The 24490-nt window shown below is 47.9% G+C and overlaps 1 protein-coding gene across 2 annotated transcripts; it reads right to left on the bottom strand.

The window, feature by feature from the left end:
• Positions 1 to 92: 92 nt before the first annotated feature.
• On the bottom strand, positions 93 to 23481 carry KIF3B (kinesin family member 3B). 2 transcript variants are annotated; one of them, XM_033153874.1, is made up of 9 exons: positions 23378 to 23481; positions 12526 to 14004; positions 9897 to 9998; positions 8320 to 8442; positions 6130 to 6248; positions 5870 to 5983; positions 3568 to 3673; positions 1593 to 1771; positions 651 to 741 (listed from the first exon to the last, which is right to left on the bottom strand). In XM_033153874.1, the coding sequence occupies exons 2-9, from the start codon at positions 13933 to 13935 to the stop codon at positions 651 to 653; spliced, it is 2244 nt and encodes a 747-aa protein (XP_033009765.1). In that variant the 5' UTR covers positions 13936 to 14004; positions 23378 to 23481. The 2 variants fall into 2 exon arrangements, with proteins under 2 accessions (XP_033009764.1, XP_033009765.1); XM_033153873.1 differs by lacking the exon at positions 23378 to 23481 and having other exon boundaries at positions 93 to 741; positions 12526 to 13935.
• Positions 23482 to 24490: the final 1009 nt, after the last annotated feature.

The following is a 24490-nucleotide window of genomic DNA, read 5'->3' as shown; positions in this document are numbered from 1 at the left end:
TAAAAGGAAACATGTCTAAGGAGCTGTGGGGTGCATTTCGCTCTCGGCTCTTCCGTGGGTTAGAGGCACGTCCACCTGTACCCCTTTCCCTTCCCGCCCCCCAAACAAAAACCCTTCCAGTGGTGCCAGCCTTTCGATGGAAAGAAAGGAAACGGATCTTCGGCCACGGGTGGTCACTTCTCAGCCTCACTAGATTATTAAGCACCATCAAGTCCCAGAGTGCTGGTTCTGCTGAGATGGCTTTGGGCTCCATCCCAAGGGCAAGCAAACCAAGTGCGGCAAGAAGACTGTAAGAGGAGGAGGAGGAGGAGGAGCAGATGGCAAGGTGACACCCCCACCCCCCATGCTTCTTGTTGCATCTAACACTAATGTATTCTCATGCATTTCTGATTTCCTAACTAAAGTCTCTTTCCCCTTGGAGACCAAATGCCAGAGGGACATGGAATTCCATCGTGGAGGACGGAAGTCCACCTGGAACATGCCTGGCTGGACAAAAAACAACAATAGTTCAGCTGCAGAGGGGGCCATCGCTTCGTCTCGAAGGGAATCACTTTGGAGCCTGGCCACACGAGTCCCCTCCGAAGGTCCTTCACTTGCCTCGGCTCTCGGAAGGCAAAGCTGCACAGCCACACCTTAACAGGGAACTGGTTTTACTTGGGGACCAGCCCACGAGACTGAGGGTAGAGCTGAGACCCAGATGGACTGGAGGAAGAGCCACCCGATTTCCTTCCCGTTTTAGGCCTGGAAAACAGAAGAATCCGAAGAATGTGTGACAAACAAAGAGCAGAGCTTCTCAAAACTTGTCGGCGATAAACAAGGAAAGCCATTTCGTAGAGCTGAATGGTGAATGATTGGCTTCTTGTGGGACAATCAGCTTTAGAATAGGGTTATTACTACCAAACCTTACTGACTACGTTGCTTTGGGATGGCCAGGCTGTTCTGTTTAAGACAGTGGCTTCTCCCCAAAATTGGGCCACCTCCCCCCTGGTTCCACAAACTCACCCCCTGTGCCCCCCACCCTACAAAAAGCAGCATTCAGAACAGAAGTTTTCAGAACCCACTAAGGGTGATAGCAGCACAATAAAGTTCAAAATATAAGCCATTTGCTGCACATTTATTCAAAATCAAATTAAAACCATTTAGTTCCATTAATTCAACAAAAGTGATGAGCTTGATATTGTCACACCAACTTTTCAGAGTCTGCTTGTCATTTACGCCACCACCAACCCCTTCCACCCCTTGCCTCTTAGCGTCTCCCAAGTAATCCCACTGCTCCCCAGGGAGCAATACTGCCCACTTTGGGAACCACTGTTTTAAGAAAACAACCAGGTTTCCAGATGACAGTCAAGCAGTTGTTGCAAACAGTTTTCCTTCTATGGCTGCTTTGGTCATGCCAAGCCTCTCCCACTTTCTCAAACATTTTAGAAAGCCCTTCACCTCTACCAAATACTGCTTACTGTGCAGAATCATCCCCTCAATTTAAATGCTCCAGTGCTAACAGTTTCAGCCTGAACTTGACTACCCAGGATATGGGCTTCCAGAATTGTGTGTGTGTGTGTGTGCCTGCTCTCCTTCCAACGACCAGAGCTCACCTGGATTTTGACTTCTTGTTGGATGTACTCTCGAAAGTGGAAGCGTCCACTTGTATCTCATCTTCTTCTTGCAAAGCAGCCTCGAGAGCTGCTTGTACTTTGGGGGCAATGGCTGGGCCCTCATAGTCCCGGGTCGTCCGGCTAGGCATATCCAGTTCCAGCAATACAATGTTTTCTGCCTGAGGGATCAGAACCAGGAGACTTCAGACAGGCACCTAGGTCCACAAGCCAGCAGACAACTTTACTGCTCAAATGTGCTCTGTTTTGCAGCAGAAAAGGGGCAAAGGTTCCCCCAATTGTAGGTAATGAAAGGACAGTCACAGGAACTGAAGTGGATTATACTTCTAAAAGATTGTGGAGCTATTTATTAGAAAGCTCAAGCTGTCCACAGCATTTTGACTTCAAAATGACCCCTCACTATGTGGAATAGAAATCTCTTTGCTCCCGATAAAGACGACACACCGAAACGTGTTTGGCATCCTGCATTTTCCAACAGGCGCCTTCATTTCAGCGATAATTTGACAGCTTGCCTCCTTTTTCTGGCTTCCTGGTCCCCCTGGCACTGACCCATACTCTTCCTGCTCAGTAAGGCTGTATTACCTATTTATAGGGGGCCATCAGTATGCTGGGCATTTTGCAGAGAACAAGAGGCCAGGTCCCTTTTGCTTTAAGTCCTCAGCCAAGCGAGGGTTTTTTGCTTTAGGAAACATGCTTTGCTATGCAGAGCATTGGACGGCGGGTATTGCAGGAAGCTGGGTCTGAGTGTCTCTATGTTAACTCAAGGTGGGGATTTCTCCCGCAGCATCACAACACGGAGACAGCTTGGGCTATACTTTACCCATGGGCTGCCAGGATTAATATTTGTCAAAACTGTGGGGGAAATGAGAATGCCACCCATGAGAGAATGGCTAACTAACATCTGGGACATAGTATGCATGGTTAAGCTTGCATATATGGTGAGAACCAGAGAGAGACGACAACAGTATTGAGAAATGGAGTCTTTTCACAGTGTACTGGAGTAATAAGGTACACGATAATTTAAACCTATTTGTGTTACTTGGAATCTTCTAGTATTGTTTTTTATGTTTGTTTTTGGAACAGAAATGTGTTCCTGTATGTTTAGTCCGAGATATCCCCTTCTAATTTAGTTTTATTTTATTTGGCACCTGTTCTTATACTTTGTAATAACCAGTCGCGGACGACTCTGGGGTTGCGGCACTCATCTCGCTTTATTGGCCGAAGGAGCAGGCGTCCAGCTTCTGGGTCAGGTGTCCAGCATGACTAAGCCGCTTCTGGCGAACCAGAGCAGTGCACGGAAACACCGTTTACCTTCCCGCCAGAGTGGTACCTATTTATCTACTTGCACTTTGATGTGCTTTCGAACTGCTAGGTGGGCAGGAGCTGATAAATACATGTATGTAAATAAGATAAATAATCATTTTTAAAGAGAGCCTGGCTCTCCTACTGGAGGACAACCAAATACTGCATACGTTAAAAATTTACAGACAAAAATGTTTCATGTGGAAGGGAAATAACGGCTTCCCCACCCTTGACATATAGGCCTGTTGTGAATTGTCATGCTGCATCAGGGACCCAAACAAACAGCATGACTAACAGGGAGTTTTCTTGATGAAAAGTAGCAATCGGTGCCTCAGCGAAGTCTACAACTCTGGGCACAATGCTGAGATGCACCTCTGGTTATGGGTGCAGACATGGTGTTCTTCCCAAAGAGAAAAGCTGTGCACATGAGTGGCACAAGCAGCCATCCTCCCAGCCCCCGGCCATTGCAACACTGCGCAGCGTAGAGAGCAAAAGGTGACTTATACTTCAAAGTGCTTCTTTTTGCAGGGTGTAAACCTCCTGCCTAAACGTTTTAGCACCTCAGGTCTTTTGTATTTGGGGAGATGGCTAGCTTCTCCCACGAGTAACCCTCCACACCATTCATGATTTCATGCAGATCTGAGCGTGAGCTTACCCTGTACCGGGCTTCTGGGCGAACCATCATGGACATCTTAGCATGCTGGCTCAGGGGCCTCTTGTATCCCACAGCTGACACGGGCCTCTTCATCATCTGTTGATTCCTGACAAGGGAAAAGGACATCAAGCCCACTGCAGGAGCCAACCCCTTCCCTCCACAAGCGGCCCAACTTGGGGCCCCCTGAGTCTCTCCAACCAGCCTGCAATTGCTGCATCAGGAAAATCTTACAATTGCAGAGTTGGAAGGAAAATAAAAAATTCTTTCCAGTAGCACCTTAGAGACCAACTAAGTTTGTGCATGCACACGAAAGCTCATACCAAGAACAAACTTAGTTGGTCTCTAAGGTGCTACTGGAAAGAATTTTTTATTTTGTTTTGACTATGGCAGACCAACACGGCTACACACCTGTAACTAGAGTTGGAAGGGACCCCACGGGTCATCCTAGTCCAACCCCCTGCAATGCAGGAATCTCATCTAAAGCATCCATGGCAGATGGCCACCCAACCTCCAAGGAAGGAGTGTCCTAGCTGCTACTGTGCCACTCCTGGCTGCCAGGCTACATGACGGCAGCTTGACAAGCCAGCACCATCAGAAAACTTTCAGACCAGTCTTGGTCGCTAAGAGCTACCATGAGAACAAGGGGAACGGTGATGTTCCTCGGAGGAGTGCCTAAATTGGAGTCCCCCAAAATAGGGGTTGTCTTATACACAGGGGCGTGTTATACACGGAAAAATACGGTAACTATTCTGCCCTTATTATATGAATGCTTCTCGCCATGAAAAAAGAGCAGGAATCAAAGCACACCTATGTTTTTGCTGTGAGTTAACGTTTGTGCAAGCACGGTCTTGTCCTCCAGCCGGACATTAACACACAAACCGGTATTGCTGCGTGTTTCCCTCAACCTGGCAACGGCAGAGCTGTCCCCTAGCACCTACTCTGCTTGCTTTTCCCATGAGTTGTGCTCTGTACAAAAGACGAGAGGGCAGATTTTGCTTTCCTTGTCGGTCAGCAGATCTAAATTTGCCAGGGGAGGCTTTATATAGCAAAGCTGTGTCAGCAGTTTCCCGACGCTGATCCTGGAGACACTTTATACTTGAAAGGAACGGGCCCAGCAAGAGATCTCTCGATTAATATATTCTTCGTTCGTTACAAACACCATTTGTAACGGTGAAGAGCTTTGTGTAGAAATTTGGAAATCTCCAGGATGAGATATGGCGCCCGATGCTACTTCATTCTTCACTCCCCACAAGCTACACTTCTCAGCCTGCTCCTTCCCATTTGTCCTCAGCTGTCATACCTTGGGCCCTGCCTTGATTTTATCTTGCAGCCTGTGGATAAACATTCCAGCTGGGAGGATGAACATCAAGGTTTCAACGCAATGCAATTACTGTACTAGGTCCAGCACACAGTATTTTGCGCTTTAAGAGGCAGCACTGGGGAATCCAGTGGTTTCCTCCTCCTGACCCTTTGCAAGTTGCACTTGCAGAGGATTCCGGCAATAGAGAAATTCATGAAGGATGAAAGAGGCTTCAGAGGCAAAATGCCTCTCAGAACTAGTTGCTGAGGATCAAGGTCCTTGTATTAATTTTCAACTTAGGTCCAGGGTGCCTCAGGGATCACCCGAGCCCTTCTTTCCCTGCTCAGTCACTGAGATCTGCAAGAGTGTCATTGATCATTCCCCGAGTCCTTTGGAACTCACTGCCACTAGAGATTCAGCAGACACCCTCTGTGCTAACTTTTAAATGTCTGCTGAAAACATTTCTGTTCTGTTGCCTTATGTAGGCAAAAACATGACCTTCCACAATGGTTAATTGATGTCTGCTTTTTAACTTTTTATGTTTTTTTTATTTTATCTTTTTATTTCTGTAAACTGCTTTGACACAGCAGTACACAAATATTTGTCTAAATAAAAAAAAATGCATTAGCAAGCTCTGAGCTAAATTCCTACTTTTATGTAGTTGGGGACAGAACTCCCATGTTGCATCTGTAGAGTTCAACTAGCGGTATTTACATCGCGGTATCTCTCATATAACATCTAAGGCTGCAGCGACCACCTTGCAGGATCAAAACCAGAGCTGCTGCCAGCCAGAGTCCTGCCTCAATCAACCTGAGCGTTGTGATAGTTGGGGGCTGGAAAAGAAGGAGGGGGGCCAACTGAGAAAAACGGAGCTAAGCTTGGATTTCAAGTCCAGAGCTGCAGGGAACAGGCCGGATGAACTGAAAATCTAAAGAGATAATGGAGGGTGTGTCCCCCTTTCCCAAAACCCTACAGCCCAGCTGGAGGGGGCTGCCAACTCACTCCAAGCGGGTGATGGGGTGCAGTTTCCACTGGTCCTCCTCCTCATCGAAGAACGACCTGTTCATGATCTTGTTTTTCTCTTCCATGGGAATAAAGTTCTCAATAATCAGGTGCCTGCAGAGATCAACAAAGGTAATGTTGCAAGCAGCCTCAGTAAAAGTGAAATATTCACTTTTCATTCCTGGCCGGCGGACAGCTTGCTTGCCCTGCAGGCCACTCCCAAGCCCTCGAGAGCAACGCGCAGCTGGCTGCAAACCTACTTGAGCTTCAGCTCCCGTGTGAGCTCATTCTGGGTTTGCTCCAGCTCCTGACGCTCTTTGATGTGCTCCTCTTGAAGATCGTGGATCTCAGCCTTCACGGCTTGCAGCTTGGAAAAGAGCTGAAAGAGAGAGCCAGAGTCATGAGCCAGAGTCATGAAGGACCAGGTGCGCAGCCTGGGAGTCATTTTGGACTCACAGCTGTCCATGGAAGCGCAGGTTAATTCTGTATCCAGGGCAGCTGTCTACCAGCTCCACCTGGTACGCAGGCTGAGACCCTACCTGCCCGCGGACTGTCTCACCAAGGTGGTGCATGCTCTGGTTATCTCCCGCTTGGACTACTGCAATGCGCTCTATGTGGGGCTGCCTTTGAAGGTGACCCGGAAACTGCAATTAATCCAGAATGCGGCAGCTAGACTGGTGACTGGGAGTGGCCGCCGAGACCACATAACACCGGTCCTGAGAGATCTGCATTGGCTCCCAGTACGTTTCCGAGCACAATTCAAAGTGTTGGTGCTGACCTTTAAAGCCCTAAACGGCCTCGGTCCTGTATACCTGAAGGAGCGTCTCCACCCCCATCATTCAGCCCGGACACTGAGATCCAGCGCCGAGGGCCTTCTGTCTGTTCCCTCACTGCGAGAAGCAAAACTACAGGGAACCAGGCAGAGGGCCTTCTCGGTAGTGGCGCCCGCCCTGTGGAACGCCCTCCCATCACAGGTCAGGGAAATAAACAACTACCTGACATTCAGAAAAAACCTGAAGGCAGCCCTTTTTAGGGAAGTTTTTAATGTTTGATATTGTTGTATTTGGTTTCTGTTGGAAGCCGCCCAGAGTGGCTGGGGAAATCCAGCCAGATGGGCGGGGTACAAATAATAAATATTAAATATTATTATTATGGGCTAATGACACAAACCACCAAGCCTACTACCCCACAATGGTACTGTGTACCGCAAGCTCTCAAGTTTTGGTTAAAAATAAAGGGCAGAGGCTGCTCAGTCCAGCTGCCTTCTTTAGATAAGGGTTTTTCCTTAGGAATTAGACATGCAGAAATATCTGTGAAAAACGAATCTCTGAAGCTGGGGGTGGGGGTGGGGAAGACTTTTCAGCCCAAGGAGCCGTCTTCCCTTCAGGGCAAGCTTGCGAGGGCCACGTACCAGTGAAGGGCGGGGCCAGAGGTAAAGTGGGTGGAGCAACAAATGCAAATGTCACCTTTGTACAGTAGGCTAGTTTCTGCAAGCGCTCAAACACCCCTCTCTACCCTCCATCCAGACAAGCAGGAGGTAATATCATAGGACACATTTCAGCTTGGCTAAAACACTCAAGGACCTAAGCAGGGTCAGCGAAGGGTGTGTTCTGGGGACAGTCCCAAGTAATGAAGTCTGAAGGGCCACAGTTGGATTTCAGGCCTGAGGTTCCCCAGCCCTGTCTGAAACCAGCCTAGCAAAATATTATTTCTATTGCAGAATTAAAAAAGTCAAGGAAGTACATGACTACATAGCATCACAACCAATTACATACAATAAATATGGCTCATAGAACTAGTTAGAACCTGTAAAATTATAACAGCTTGCCAGATCTCTTAATATGCAAGTGGAAAATTTTCCAGCTAAGAAACTCTGAATTTTAACGTGCATCTGTCAAAAAGCTGGAGCTTTGCTGCCTACCATCTCCCCCAAGGTCAAAGGGAACTGCTGGGCCTTAGTCTTTATGGGGAGATGCAAGTTGTGCCTGGTTTGGGTAGGGGGGAAATTCAGGGGGTTTGATCCACTCCAACTCCTTTGAGACAATTAACTATTGCCTGCCCTAAAAGCACAGAGAAAACTGTCACATCTTAGAAAAACTCTTTCCAGTAGCACCTTAGAGACCAACTGAGTTTGTTCTTGGTATGAGCTTTCGTGTGCATGCACACTTCTGAAGATACTTCTGAAGATAGGTATCTGAAGAAGTGTGCATGCACACGAAAGCTCATACCAAGAACAAACTCAGTTGGTCTCTAAGGTGCTACTGGAAAGAATTTTCTCTTTTGTTTCGACTATGGCAGACCAACACGGCTACCCACCTGTAACTGTCACATCTTAGTGCCTTGAAGACGGGAAGCCCAATTCTGGACTTGGCCACATCCATGCTAATTTCCAGTGCTCACATACAGTACCTGCGCATACCTGCCAGCCCACCTCCAGGGAGGCCACTCACCTTTTTCAGTTTTTTAGTCTTGATGTCCACTTCCTGCTGTAGGGAACTGTAGGTCTCCTTCAGCTCCAAGGTCTCCTCGTCCCGACTCTCCATCTGCTGTTGGATTTCTCGCTCCCGTCGTTTCTGCGGGAGACAACAAAGATGACTTTTTTGGGGGGGGCTGGGGTTCAGCACTGTCAGGGTACATGCCAATCATTCGCAGGGGGTGAGAGAATTTACACAAGGCGTTACAAATCAATGCTGTGTATTTTTGAAGGATTTAATTTTGAAAGTTTACTCTGTTCCAAATAATTTTAAGGGGAAATATTGGGAGGCTCAAGAAGTCTGAACTTCATCTGGAATTGCTGAAAGTCTTACTGATGACCTCAGAACAGTCTTGACCCCAAACCATGTTTACTATGCACCACTAGATTCAATGGGCACATTTCCAAGTACCTGTGCACTGGACTGCAGTCGCAGAGTGGATTTCAATGTGGCAGTAAGTAGTGGAATTGCGAGCAGAATGAGGTCCACTTGCGTAATAGGGTTTCCCATCTCTCCTCCCCCTAAACCTGTTTTGGGTTTTCCACCAAACACCAGAGCAGATTCAGGGGACACGTGGGGCAGAGAGAGGGGAGGCTTTGTTCTGCTTGTGCATCAACTGAGTAAAATCCCACCCCTACATTCTAAGTTCTCACACCTTAAAGGAAAGGGCGAAAGTACTGGATCTCAAAAGAGGGGCTTCCTTTCTGCAAAGTGTTAATTGTCCAGAGGGGTTTTAAAGGATGGGAAGGGGGAAGAGCCAACGAAGAACGTGAGCAAAGTTCAGTAAAATAGCATTTCTCATGCAGTTTCTTGAAGATTTTGCAGTGTTTGCATTTTACTAGCTTTGAGCTGTTCTCAAAGTTTTCAAGCAATTAAGTTCATGAACCTCATGTATTAAAAAGGGAAACAGTAAGAGCAAAAGCACAAGCCGCTGAGCACATCCCTGATACACTCATCATTGAAACTGAAAGGACTTTCAAAACAGCAACATTAGCCTTGCTAAACAGAACTTCCATATCCAGAGGAAGTATACCTTTGAATACCAATGGTTGCAGAGCAACAATGGAAGAGGGGGGATTTTCCTTCAACCCCAAATGCGCTTTCTAGATGCATGAAGTTTTCCACTGCAGGAAACAGGATGCTGGATTAGACCAACTACTAGTCTGATCCAGACTGGTATATAAATCTAATAAATAAATAAATGACCCAGCAAGGCTCTTATTAAATTCACATTGCTGCTGACTGGATTCCAAAGACGCTTGCCCAGGAAATGTTCCCAGTGGGTTCTGTCCAAACGTTATAGACAGGCTATGAGTTTCCCAGGGCCACAACACAGGGCTCCTTCACACCAGCAGTGGAGAATGTTCAGTCCTTCTCATATATTGCTGGACTCCAACTCTCATCAGCCCCAGCAAGCAGGGCCAGTGGGAAGGAATGATGGGAGTTGTAGTCCAGCAACACCTCAGAGGGCCACAGGCTCCACCCCCCCCCCCACACCCTCTGGGACCCCTGCAACCCATCTCAATGCATGAGCGTCTCCCTCTCCCTCTCACCTGCTCAGCAATCTCCTGCCGCTTCTGCTCCAGGATTTTTTGCTGCTCGTTTGTGTGATCCACAATATTTTTCCCTCCGACAAGGAGCTTGCTTTCCATTGCCTGAAAAGCAGAACAGGAGGGGTGGAGGATTGCAATAACCGAAATCAGCATCCTGCAGAGTCTCACAACGACTACTTTCTTTAAAATAAAATAAAAGAGATCTCACACGGTTGTCTCATAAACCTCCTTAGACAAAATGTGGCTTTTGGTCCGTGCTTCCCGGAAGCAGCTGTTCTGCCTTGCAGCATCTCTCAAAGGACTCCGGCAGAGGAGGAAGGACTCCTCCAACCCTGGAGATACCAGGGAGTGAGCCTAGAAGCTTAAGATGTGTTCTACCTTTCCCCATACATTTCAACGCTTACACGGCTTGACACCCAAGGCAGCTGATACCCTCCGTCCATTATAATGACTCTACACTTTGGGTGAAGATGGAGGACTGCTCATGTTCTGCATCTTCCCACCAGCTCTTCTCCCAACCTTTGGGAGGCAGTGGAGTTGGGTGGGTTAACCTTCCGACAAGTGTACCCTGAGGAGATGGCTAGAATGGTCTCAAAGACTTCTTACTCTGCTCTCCCCGCACATTCCTTTTTCTTAACATCTCCTATGCCAGGCACAGCCAAACCTGGCCCTCCAGCTGTTTTGGGACTACAATTCCTATCATCCCTGACCATTGGTCCTGTTAGCTAGGGATGATGGGAGTTGTAGCCCCAAAACAGCCAGAGGGCCAAATTTGGCCATGCCTGCCCTATGCAAATCAGAAGACAAGATGGCCTTTTCTAGTACACTCATAAACTTGGGGTTCTCCTCTCTGAGTGACTTATTACACTCCTTTCACACCAACAGATCATTGAGAAATTAAGAGAGATCAGACTCGATTATTTCATGATCATCATCATCATATTTATTTATATCCCGCCTTTTCCCCTGACTCAAGGTGGCTTTCCAGCTGTTTGGTGGGCTTTCATGACATATACGAATAATCGTTCCCATCTGAACCTGCCAAATATGGCTTTGCATGGGACTATTCATGGCATCTACATAGGTCTCGGACGTGGGTGGCGCTGTGGTCGAAACCACAGAGCCTAGGGCTTGCCGATCAGAAGGTCGGCGGTTCGAATCCTCGCAACAGGGTGAGCTCCCGTTGATCGGTCCCAGCTCCTGCCCACCTAGCAGTTCGAAAGCACATCAAAGTGCAAGTAGATAAATAGGTACCGCTTCAACGGGAAGGTAAACGGCGTTTCCGTGCGCTGCTCTGGTTCGCCAGAAGCGGCTTAGTCATGCTGGCCACATGACCCAGAAGCTGTCTGCGAACAAACGCCGGCTCCCTTGGCCTACAGAACGAGATGAGCGCTGCAACCCCAGAGTCGTCTACAACTGGACCTAACGGTCAGGGGTACCTATACCTTTATTCATGGCATCTACATAGGTCTCGGTGTATAAAAACCTGCTGTGTCTTTGGGTCTTCATTTGAATAACATGGCAACAGCTTGTGACCTATGTCCCTGCCTCTTTTTTTCTTATTCTTTTCACACTTTCCTCACATCTGAATGGAAGAGTTGGTCATTGCTTTGCTTTGCTTCGCATTACCACTGTTTTCAGGTCTCAGTTGATAGTTACATGTTCATTAAGATTATTAAAAATGCAAATAAGTAATGAAAGGAAATGAATCGGGTTGGGTTGAGAATACCTGCTCAAGTCCCACTCCTTTCCCCCCCATCAAGCATTTCTTTTACTAATCAGTTAGAAGAAAACACTGATTTCTGACCAGCCTTCAGATCTTGTGAAAACTTACCAAGCTGGGAAGCTGTTTCACCTTTGGCTCATTAAGGTGAGGTGGCCATCCTCGACTCTACGAGCAGCTGGCAGAGGAAGGATGAAGATGGTTCATTGGCAGCTGTGGGCAACACTTGATTAAATGTGCACAAGCTCTTCACATGCATGCCACCCCTTCACCCTTCCCTTCATGAAAGCAAGGAAACAAGCCAGGAAGTCACAGTAAACTATAGCTTTCTATTACATGTGAACTGGACTAGGAAGCTATGGGCAATAGCTTCTGAATTGGCCAGGATAAGATGCCATTGTTTAAAGCAGACAGCTGCAAGGTTTTTTTTTTGTTTTTTTTTACAGTGTTTTATAAATTTTATGAAATAAATAAAATAAAATAAAGCTGGCCTGCCAATGCCTGGAAGCCACTGCCCATCGCTCCCCGTTTGGCACACAACAGAAAACTATGGCTAGCTGCAAGGTCTTGGCTTGCTTCCCTGCTTGCACAAAGAGGCAGTCTGTGAGTGCACAGAGCTCATGCATCCGTCCTTGCCTCTGAAGCCAGAATTTGACTGTCCAAACCGGGTCTTAAATCACCTACACCTCTCCAACTGCTGGCTGCAGGGCTCTAGCTGTGAATAAGTTGGAAAGGGAAACCTTTGAATTCAGAATGTCAGAACCACTCTGAACATCAGAGAAGCGTTTCAGGAACAATTCCCATCCCTATGCTTCTGTTTTTAGTCTTCAACACAGAACCTCCCCAGGAGAGGTTCCTCCCAGGCCACTTTTCTGAATCCACAGAACTCAGCAAAGAGCCTCCTACCTTGATTTTGGCACCCAGCCTTTCAGCTGCCTCCTTCTCTCGCTTCAGGTCTTCCATCTTCTTCTCCTTCTCCTTCAGCAGCCTCATCTTGTCCTCGGCCACCAAACTGTGGTCCTCTAGGATAGCCCTCTTCTCTATCTCCAGCTTCTCCTGCTGCTCTTTCCAATAGTCACCTTTGTTACCTCCTCCTTCCTCCTCCCCTTCTTCACCATCTTCCTCCTCATCCTCGTCCTCTCCACCGGCGCTGAAGCTTCCGTCTCTCCTCCTGTCTTTCTTCTTCCTCTTGACAACGGACCGCTTTTCCAGCTGCGCCTTGAGCCTCGCGATCTCCTCCTGGAATTCCCGCAGCAGCGCATCCTTGGGGTCTTCGTTCACTCTCGGCTTGTTCTTGATGTTCTTGGCACGGTTGGCGTACCGCAGCGTCGTCAGGGTCTCGTCGACGTTGTACGAGGCGGGGCCGATGTTGGCCACCATCACCGTCTTGGCGTTGCCACCTAACGAATCCTGGAGCAGCCTGGTGAGCTTGGAATCCCGGTAGGGAATGTGAGTGCTTTTGCCGTCCACCAGGGCAGATATGACATTGCCCAAGGCAGAGAGAGAGAGGTTGATCTTTGTCGCTTCTTTCAACCTCTCCCCCTGGGCTCCGGTCTTAGACTGGCGCTCGCTGCCAGCAAGGTCCACGAGGTTGAGCTTCCCGACGCGTATGTGGTTCTCCCCGTCGAGCCCCACTTCGCTGCACTCGATCGTGATCACAAAGATGGCGTGCGAACGGGAGCTGTGCTCGTTCATGTTGGTGGCCCCGACCGAGCGGTTCTGGTTCCCCACGTTCATGACGTGCTCTATTTCCTTGACGCTCTTTGTGACGAAGGACGACAAGTCCTTCACGTACACTCCCGTGTCCGGCCGCTCCTTCAGCTCCAGCCTCTTGGACTGATCCTTTGACAACAAGTCCCGGATTTCCTCCTGGTAGATCTCCAGGTAAGAAGCCCTCACCAGGTACTGCTGATTCTGAGACCGGGAGATGTGCGTGAAGATGTGGTCAAAGGAATTGGGGATGACGCCCCTTTTCTCGGGGTCGCCACGCACACCCTCCATCGTGTACGTCTTCCCCGTGCCGGTTTGCCCGTAGGCAAAGATGGTCCCGTTGAACCCCTGCAACACCGAGTCCACCAGGGGCCGGAAGGTCTCATCGTAGAGCTCGAACTGCTTGGAATTCCAGTCGTAAACGGCATCAAAGGTGAAAGTCTTTGGCAGCTCGTGAGAAGTCCCCTTGGGGTTCTTCACTGACACCTGCCCCAACTTGACGTCCACTTGGACCACTTGCTCGTAGGAGGCTACTTTCTCTTTGCTGTTCATCGGCCGGCATCGCACCACCACTCTGACCGACTCCGAGCACTTTAACTTCGACATGACAACAGGCTGGCGCTAGGGCAAACTCAGCAGGCGGCAGGACCAGGAAGGCCAGGGGTTTTTCCAAACCTGGAAAGAATCAAAGGCGAGAACTGAGCCAAGAGGTAAGGCACAAAAGCAGTGAGTACAAACCACTGAACAGCCCCCACCCACCCCACCTTGGTCTGGCTTTTAACACTAGAGAGGAAAGTTGAAACCCAAGCCCAACATCAATTCCCAGAGTGGACAGGCCAAGCCACCGTCTCAAAATCTCTATTTCCCAACTGTACGATAAAAACAAGCAAAAAACATCCCTCTCAGAGTTACTGTGAGGCAGAACAACAAGAAGTAATAACAATGTAAAATGTTTTTCCCCCCTTCTAAATGACAGGAAATAAGTGCTTCCTATTCTCATTTGATCAGTATTAGTGACTGAAGCAAATGGCTTTTAACTCAAGTTTCATTAAAAATAAGAAATATCAATTTGGATAATAATAATAATAATGAAATAATTGAAATAATTGAAATAACAGTAATAACAGTAGTAGTAGTAGTAGTAGTAGTAGTAGTAGTAATAATAATAATAATAATATATTAAATTTGTATACCACCCTCCATCCGAAGATCCCAGGGCAGTTCACAACATAAAAACACAAAATCAAAACACGTGATATGTAATAAAACAAACAACAAACAAACCTTCCCACAAACACATTTAAAAGGCCACAGAATGTTCATCACCCAAAAGCCGGGTTATAGAGAAACATTTCCGCCTGGCATCTAAAGATAAGTAATGGAGAAGCCAGGCGAGCCCTCCTGGGGAGAGCGTTCCACAAAAGGGGAGCCACTGCAGAAAAGGCCTGATCTCATGTTGCCACCCTCCAGACCTCTCATGGGGGGGGACACACACACACATGAAGCCTTGGAGGGTTATCTGCAGTGGCTCCTACAGCTTCATTCAAAAAGTCTGAATAGCCTGTGTGGCAGGAGGTTCAGAGAGGTCTATCCATTCTGAAATTCTCAACTTTCCTCCTTTCAAGGAAAATGTGCAAAAGGGGCAGTGCTAGCTCTTTTCAGCCGGCTTCCAATTAAGACTCTCTTCTATGTGCAGGGACTTTGTCCACATGCTGCAGGATTCCTTTTGCTCCTCTTTCCTTCCCTCACGGGCCCGATTTTGCCAGAACCCTGTTGCCCTCCAACCACGTTCTAGAATGCACGCCTCTCCTTTCCACCTCGGCAGCTGCTGACTTCACCAAGCAACTCAAAGCGCTGTAATAGTGCAAGCTGAGTTATATGGTAATGATCTGCTCGATTAAAAAACAACAACAACACCATTATTAAAAACTGGGATCTCTTCCCAGGGACTGGCCCAAGGAGAAGCTTTTCCTGATAAGGAAGTAGAACACAGGAAGTTGCCGTACACTGATGAGTCAGGCTGGTGGACCATGCAGCTTAATATTGTCTACACTGAATAGAAGCAGTTCTCAAGCCTTTCAGACATGGGTCTCTCCCAGTCTTCCCTGGAGATGCCAAGGATTGAACCCAGGATCTTCCACTGCTGAGCTACAGTCCTTCACTGTATAACTCTGTACACCGTGGACTCTCCTTCCTTGGAGGTTTCTAAGCAGAGTTTGCATGGCCTTCTGTCATGGATGGTTTAGCCGAGATTCCTGCATTGCAGGGGGTTGGACTAGATGACCCTTGGGGGGGATCCCGTCCAACTCTACAATTCTAAGATTTTCCTGATGCAGCAATTGCACACGCTATCCAGGAACTCTCAAATTTTAGATCCTATAAAACTGCCCTACAGCTTTTGCTTTCTTCCCACTTAAAATGCTTTCCAAGTCACCTTTATTAGCCTTAATTAAAAACGTAATAAAACTTTCAAAGGGGCTCATCATTGCTAGGAAACCACAAGCATCGGCCAGAATGACAACGTTCCAGAAAATGCATGGCTGGCACTGAAAACGGTGACTTCTTGCCTCCTTCTCACCCTCTTGCCCCCGCAATGTATGGTTGCTAGAAAATGCACGGCACGACACCCTCGCACTTCCCTCTTCCACTTCCTTGGGGTCTAGGATCTAGGGATCTTAGCAGGCCCACAAGCTGAACATGAGCCCACAGTGTGACGCAGCAGCAAAAAAGGCTAATGTTATTCTAGGATGCATCAACAGGAGTATAGTATTCTGATCAAGGGAAGTCATAGTACAGTTCTATTCTGCCTCGGTCTGACCACACGTGGAACTTTTTTCAGTGCAAAGCTTAACCCTGGAGCATCTCGTTAAGAATAGAGCAGGTATTGAGCACTTTCCCCCCCACTACTGAACAATAACAGACAACTGCCATACAGTAGACTATGAGAGGTTTCCAGACAGACCCGGCATCCTTTCCTGGAAATCAAATACTGCCTGTATGGCTGCAGTAACAGAGCAATTTTGACTACCCGTAATTTGATTTTGCTTCCATCTCTGTGCTTGGAAAGTCACTGCAAACCAAGGCTGGGAACTGGCTCTGGCGAGAGCGCCAGATCCTTAACTCTTCCACCCCCTAGCAGGCCAAGTAGGACAGGTCAGTGGAGCAGCCCAGCTGTCAATCATCTAATGTCACAATGGTGACAGGTGACCTTTTTTGCCCACAGGGGTCTTCAGAAGCCTCTTTTAAAGTGCTGCAGAAAATGGCATTTTGAAAGGGGCTTCTGAAGATCTGACCAGTTGTCAAAAAGCCCCTTTCAATGTGGTTTGTACTGATCAGCTAGGAGGCAGTCCCTGCAAACCCCTAGGATCTTACCTGCTGCACAACAGACATCATATATGACTTCACATGCAGGGCAGGTGGCCATGGCTTTGCTAAAAGGGCCTTGTGAGGCGAATGCAGAGGCCTGGCAGGCCTAATTAGTCCAGGGTAGAGGCTGGAGATCCCCACCCCTGCTATAACCAAACCAGTGGAAGAGCCAAGAAGCTAAAGGAAAGAAACGTTCAAGCAGCCCTGCCAGGGACGGAGCCTGACAAGCAGCCATAATCTAAGAGCATCAAATAAACAAGTTCGGTCAGGCTGCCTGCAGCTTCAATAGGAAAACGATTCCTGCCCGTCCAACCTTCAAGCACAACATGCCATGGCCTGCATCCTTACATGCAGGCCTAATTCTGTATTGACATGACCTGAACATTTAATTTTTTTTATTTTAGAGCTGTCGGGTGTAAAGCAGCACATTCAACTTGCTGCAAGATACAAGATCCAGAATGCTGCAACTGCTCCATGCCGGAGATTAGGACACCGTTGAGACCTGGTGCATTTTCCATAACCCATACTACAACCTGCCCCCCTCCAAAAAACAACAACTATTTGTGCTCTGCAGATGTTTCGGACTACAACTCCCATCAGCCCCAAGCAGCACAACTGATGAGACATAGTCCAAATCACCCAGAAGGTGCTACTTTCTGAAAAGCAGTAACGCAGGTTCTCCATTTGCACGCCGGAGGAACACATCAAGCATCAGAAAGTTAGGATGAGAGCTGAACTGGGTGATCCGCTGGGCCCTGTCTTGGTTCAAGGCACGTACTGAAGTATACTCAGCACAGATGAATTGCCTCGTCATATTAACTGTATGGCTGGCTAAGGAGAGGTAATGAGGGTGGATTTTCTTCCTTCTTTCAATTAACAATTTATACAAAGTGGGTGAAGTCAAGGGGAGAGGCTGCTGCTCGGTGGCAGAGCGCATGATTTGCATGCTGAATGCTCCTGTTTCCACCACGAGGAGCTCCCATGAAAGGACCTTTGGCAGGAGGGCTGAGAAAGACCTGTTAAGCCCTGGGGAGGCGCTGCCAGCCACAGCAAAGGCTATTGAACTCGATGAGGGAGAGGTTTGTCTGGGTTTTAAGGCAGCTCCTTACCTTCCACTAAATTGGGATTTCAAGCCTGATTTTGACATTGTGAGGGCAAAGGGGTGGTATTCATCCCGGAGCATGGAATGTGGTTCTTTGAAACTAGCACGGATGGCAGCTGAAGAATTTGGGGGTTGAGTGTGGTGTAGTGGTTAAGAGCGGTAGACTCGTAATCTGGGGAACCGGGTTCGCGTCCCCTCTCCTCCACATGCAGCTGCTGGGTGACCTTGGGCTAGTCACACTTCTCTGAAGTCTCTCAGCCCCACTCACCTCACAGAGTGTTTGTTGTGGGGGGAGGAAGGGAAAGGAGAATGTTAGCCGCTTTGAGACTCCTTCGGGTAGTGAAAAGCGGGATATCAAATCCAAACTCTTCTTCTTCTTCTGGGAACCACATGGTGGGAGGAAAGACAATGGTTCCCAGGAGGTGACTACATCAGCCGTGTGCCCTTGTTTATTTAGCCAGAAGCAGAATACACCACATGTGATAGCAAATGTCCGTCAAGCAGGTTCTGCCATGCGCTACTGTGTGCCTTGATTGCTTGCACCCAGATACATCAATTATTTGTAACCAAACATTTCATGAGGCGATGCACTCCATCGCTGCTGAATGCACGACCCATCCTATTTTAGACAACCCTTTAGGACACAGCGCTCTCCGGAAAGAGCCCTCTCACTCTTCTGAAATCCAAAAGCAATCTGGCCAGATCCCAAATTGACTCTAATCCACTACACTCACCCAGAGCTTCAGATTGCATTTCCAATTGTACAGAATACGGGAAGCAATTCAAAGCCTGTTTTCTTGGAGTGTAGGGTGAAGTCATGCCTGAAAATTAAGTCCTGGTACTATTTGAAATTAAACTGGTGTGGCAGTTCAATCATCAGAGAATTTTAGATGAAATCAGAAATTAAGGAGACTAGTTAATTCAAACAGCCTGCGCCTTGAGAACCAACAAGCTAGCACAAGATTGCTAGATACTGGATATATTCCAGGATTGCCTTTAATATTATTTTAGTACTGCAAACAAAGATTCCACACTAGACCTGGAAGGTGGAGGCTGAGATTTAAAGTGATTCTAATAACAATTATTTCCCTTTTTTTGCTACTTGAACCTGTCAAGTATCTGTAATTACGTTCCTTCTTAACATCATTTGGCTCCTTCCATTATTCCATCTAATAAATGAGCAATTTGTGATCTTCCTCTCTTTCAGCAATTTTTCCTCTTTATGGTAAAGAGGTGTCTCAAATCAGACAGAATATTGCAGGTGTGAACTGTGGAGCATTATGATGAGGTATTTTTTTTTCAGCTGAACTAATTCTACTGAGTACACACCACAAACTTAACCTCCAGCTAAAAAATAGCAGTATTAGTGTATTAGTAATAATAGTAATATTATTTTTCATTTTAGTGTTTATGTTCCCTGATCTATGGGCTCAAAGAAACTGGAAACACAGACATGTCTTAGGTAAGATATATTTCTTTTTGTGATTTTCTATTTAAGGAGTTGAAAATTGAAATTGAACACCCATCAGAAAAGCAGAGCAATGAACGGCTGTTTGGCTTCTCTTCAAAAAGCCAAGCTTTTGCTATCATTCAGCTTTAATAGGGCTAGAGAAAATCACCTACCTCAAAATCTATCCTCATCCTGCCTTTTCCAGATGCCTCCCTCTCATATAGATATCACAGTCAGGTACAAACCCCCCCCCCCCTACAGTATATACTAATTGACGCTCTTATTTCACCCCCATGAAATACAAAAGAGTCAAGCAAGGCCTTTGATCAGGGACACCATCTGCTCGGTAGGTGCATAATTGCACAATGCTCTCCATCAGTTGGAACACAAGAATAGCTAAATCTAAAGTCTTTTTTTCAAGACAAGGCTGATTTCATATGTAAACAATTTTATCAGTCCGCAAACTCCTGCATGTTCCTTTATTAAAAGATGGTCCAATAAAAGATATCACTTCAGTCTATTATGTGTTTCTTATTGACTGAAAATTGCATGACAATCGCCCTTATATGACCTCACACTGCTAGGCATTCAGTGTCAACCAAGCAACAGAACAACTGTCAAAATCAGATCTATGGAAATTTAGAGAAACACACCACAGGCTCTATTAAAACACACCGTCCTGAGAACAAAGACAGAATAAACTATTCCTTTGCAGAATTGGGTTCCTTCTCCTGTCTAAGGAGAGGAAACAAGCACCCTTCTTGCTTTGATGAAATCATTTATTGCAGCAATGAATTCCTACATAAGCAAGACCACCACAGCCAACTGCCCCTTGCACAGATGAGCAACGAACGTTATGGTGCCTTCATATTGCACCAGCAATAGTATGTTGCATAAAATAGAATAGCAGAAGATTCTCTAGTAAAATGTGCCAAATTAAATATACGAATCCCCTTTGCAGTTGACTGCTATTTTATCTAGTTCTTTCCTCCTGATCTTCTTAGCTGGCAATAGTATGGCTCCTTCTAGTCCGGCTACTATGGTGGTGCCTTCATTGTCTATATGAAGCCTGATCCTCCGTGTACTTACTCAGAAGCAAGCCCTACTGAATGCAGCTGGACTTGCTTCCAAGTTGTGTGTGTAGGATGACAAACTTATGTGTGCGCGCCTACAAGACAAGGAGATTCAACAACCACAGGATAGAGACAGCACAGCTGGTACCCAGAAAGCAGAGTCTAGGAAGCAGCGTTAGAAATCACAGAATCATAGAGTTGGAAGAGACCACAAGGGCCATCCAGTCCAACCCCCTGCCAAGCAGGAAACACCATCAAAGCATTCCTGACAGATGGCTGTCAAGCCTCTGCTTAAAGACCTCCAAAGAAGGAGACTCCACCACACTCCTTGGTAGCAAATTCCACTGCCGAACAGCTCTTACTGTCAGGAAGTTCTTCCTAATGTTTAGGTGGAATCTTCTTTCTTGTAGTTTGAATCCATTGCCCCGTGTCCGCTTCTCTGGAGCAGCAGAAAACAACCTTTCTCCCTCCTCCATATGACATCCTTTGATATATTTGAACATGGCTATCAGCCAGGCGCCGGGCACATTTTGATACTGGCACGGGTCCAATTGCAACCACATGGAGATCCCTGGATGCCAGGTTGGCGACTGACATCTCCATCTGGCTGGCGTTTCCAGGTTTCTTATGCAGGTAAGCAGAATAACTCATTTATTGCATTTATAACCCACCTTTTCCTCCAAGGCGTGGAGTTCATGGTTCACCCCCCTCTCAGTTAATCCCTGCAACAACCATGTAAGGTAGTTTAAGAGGCTGTGACTGACTCCAAGATCACGCAGGGAGCTTCAGGACTGAGTGGGGATTTGAACCCTGATCTGCCAGGTCCTAGTCTGACACTCTAAGCACTTCACCACACTGGCTTCCTAGAGTACTTCTGCTATACTGTATAAGGGCCGCTATACTGTATAAATTAAGTAGGTAAATAAATACTGGGGAACATAATGTCACTTAGAGAAGGATCTGAAATATTTTCCTTGAAGCTTGAATTTGTTTTATTCTGGATTGTTTAATTTTATGTTTTAATGTGTTGTAAACAGCTCCGTGCGCTGCTCTAGTTTGCCAGAAGCGGCTTAGTCATGCTGGCTACATGACCCGGAAGCTGTACGCCGGCTCCCTCGGCCAGTAAAGCGAGATGAGCGCCGCAACCCCAGAGTCGTCCGCGACTGGACCTAATGGTCAGGGATCCCTTTACCTTGACCTGAACTGCTTTGAATTTTTTCCCTTTAAAATATAAAGTGGTATAGAAATGAAATGAAAAATATTAATAACAATTTAAAAATCTCACTGGGGGGAAACGGCACCTAGACATTCTGTAGGTTCAAGGTGCTATTTGGCAATTAGCTTATGTATCTGAGTTCCTAATACTGGCAGCAACTCTCCAGGGTCTCAGGCAGCAATGGGTCTTTCCTATCATTTAATCTGTAGACTTTAAAAATAATAATAATAATAAAATCCACATATAAATGCTAAGTACGGTAATTCAACCTTGGCATGCCAAAGATATGCCCCACTGCTGAGGTACACTCCTTCCATCTCCCTAAATGTTTTGATGAGCAGCCTTGATGTGCAAGCTGCCTCCTGAACACAGGTAGCAGCATCCTCATATAAGACACTTAACGCATGGCAAGAGGGCAGGTGTTCCCAACCACCCACCAGAAAGGAAGCTCATCCGCAACCAGGGGTGAGCTCCAGTCCATAAGAGGAGCCCTGCTGGATCAGGTCAAAGGGGACCCATCTGGTCTGGCACCTTGCTCTAATATGGCTATGGGAAGCACAAGGGGGCTTCAGCAGAGGCTCCATGGCCACCTGTCACGTATGATCTAGTTGACATGCCTGCATTGCGGGGGGTTGGACTAGATGACCCGTGGGGTCCCTTCCAACTCTACAGTTCTACAATGCTATGGTGCTGAGAGGCATAATGCCTCCGGCGGCAGAGGCAGACCAGAGCCATCATGGCTAGCGACCACGGACAGCCCTGTCTTCTCTAATCCTCTTGCAAAATCCATCCCCGCTGGCGGCTGCCTCTTGTGTTTGAGGACATCCACATTGAAAGAACTGCAGGGGACGGACGGACGGACAGGCATTGAATTACATGCGGAATAACATAAGAAGAGCTGGCTGCTGGATCAGGCCCATGGCCCATGTCGTCCAGCATCGTCTCCTCACGGTGGCCCACCAGATGCTCCGACAGAAAACCCACAAGCAGGACTCGAACGCAAGATCCCTTTCCCTTCCTGCTGTGGTTTTCCAGAAAGTGGGATTCAGAAGCATCACTGCCTCCTCCTGTGGAGGGCAAGAGCATGGCCCTCCTGGCTAGGAGCCCCCCTTGGCCCCCTCTTCCTCCATGGGTTTGTCTCCACCCCAGCTGGTGGCCCTCCCTCCTGCCTCCTCCTGTGGGGTCAATTCACCTGGAGGGGTCGCAGAAGGGCATGGCCTTGTGTGTATGGGGCAGGCGGCAGCAGCAGCAGGAGGAGGCGCCGACCCCCATCCTCCAGAGAGAAGAGGGGGAAGAGAGGGGAGCATCCGGGTGCGTGCACGCAGCGACCATCCACACCCATGGCCAGACACGCGTGTGCCTTGAGAGTGCAGAAGGAGGCGGGGGGAGGGGAGAGGAGGAGGAGGAGGAGGAGGGAGCATCCCGGTGCGCGTGCACGCGCTCCCACACCCAGACACGCGTGTGCCTTGAGGGTGCAGAAGGAGGCGGAGGGAGGGGAGAGGAGGAGGAAGAGGGAGCATCCCGGTGCGCGTGCACGCATTCCCACGTTCCCACACCCAGACACGCGTGTGCCTTGAGAGTGCAGAAGGAGGCGGCAGGAGGGAGCATCACGGTGCCACGCATTCCCACGTTCCCACACCCAGACACGCATGTGCCCCTGAGCGTGAGGAAGGGGAGAGAGAGGGAGAGGCGTGGGGCCACCCGAGGCCGCCGCCCCACAGATGCGGTTCCTCCTCCTCCCGCCGGGCGCGCGCACGGTGGGGGGGGGCGGGCGGGGAGCGCGGCCGTGTCGCTGCGGCGGCGGTGGGGGAGAGAAGGCAAGGGCGAGGCCCCTCACTCACCTGCGCCGTCACCATGGAGACCCTCCTCCTCCTCCCGCCGCTGCGGCAGGGACAGCGGCGGCGGCGGCAGCACCGGATACGGCAGGGGGAGTCCGGCCCCGCCGCGGCCGCCGCTCACTTCCTTGGCAACGCGGCCGCCCGCCCCGAAGCCATCACTTCCTTGGCGACGCCCCGGCCCTAGCAACGGGCCACGCCCCCCTCCGCGGCCTCGGCCCTGGCAACGGGACACGCCCCTGGCAACGCGACCCGCCCCTCTCCTCCTCCTCCCCGCCAGGCCGTCGAGGCGCCCAAGACACGTGCGCGATGCGTGGCTTAGGGGTGTGCGCGCGCGTGTGTTTGTATATAATTTTTATTAAAATTCTGCTTTACAGTTTAAAATATTCGTTTTTACATCCTGAAGATATCAATGCCTTCTCTTTTCGTGGTTTTTTGCATATCAAATTCAAATTCAAATTTATTGCGGCTATAAGCCCATAAAAATATAAAATATGGAATATATGACATAAAGTTACAGCAAACCATAGACCCTGGAGTCATAGGGAAACAAACCACAGCACAAATACAAGTTTTAAAATTACAACCAGGGAGCAGAAAACCAAAGTATTAGTGGTCGTGTAGTTGGCCACAGCGCCTTTTTTGAGATATGACAGAGTTTAGAAACCTAAATCCCTGCATATTTTGCAGAAACTACAAGTATTCCATTATTACATCCATCAAAACTTATTTAAGGTGTTGAATTTATCTTAATGCTGCTAGCGTTTTCAGCTGCATGGCTTAGTTGTTTTAATGCACCAGAGATGTGGGAGATCCAGAGTTTATGAGCTCAGCTTGATCTTTCTCTTTTTTTAAGGTTTTGTTAATGCTGCTAATCATACGGCTTTATTTCTTTTACTTTATCATTGATATACGAATTTATATATAAATCAAATTATGTATATATGGCAGTAATAGGAATTATTATATCCATAGATCTCAGGGCGGTTCGCAACATAAAAGTGCAACATTGCTACGGAAAAATCCGTGGCAAAGAGCATGACCAAATTTTATTGCGCAACAGGTTCAAGCCAAGATTGAACAATGGGAAAGGGGTGACAAGGATTTCTAAAACTTCCC

This window comes from Lacerta agilis, chromosome 6 (genome assembly GCF_009819535.1).
Source record: "Lacerta agilis isolate rLacAgi1 chromosome 6, rLacAgi1.pri, whole genome shotgun sequence".
Classification (NCBI taxonomy): domain Eukaryota; kingdom Metazoa; phylum Chordata; class Lepidosauria; order Squamata; family Lacertidae; genus Lacerta; species Lacerta agilis.
Note: the sequence above shows the minus strand (reverse complement) of the source record. Positions and strands in the feature narration are given on the sequence as shown.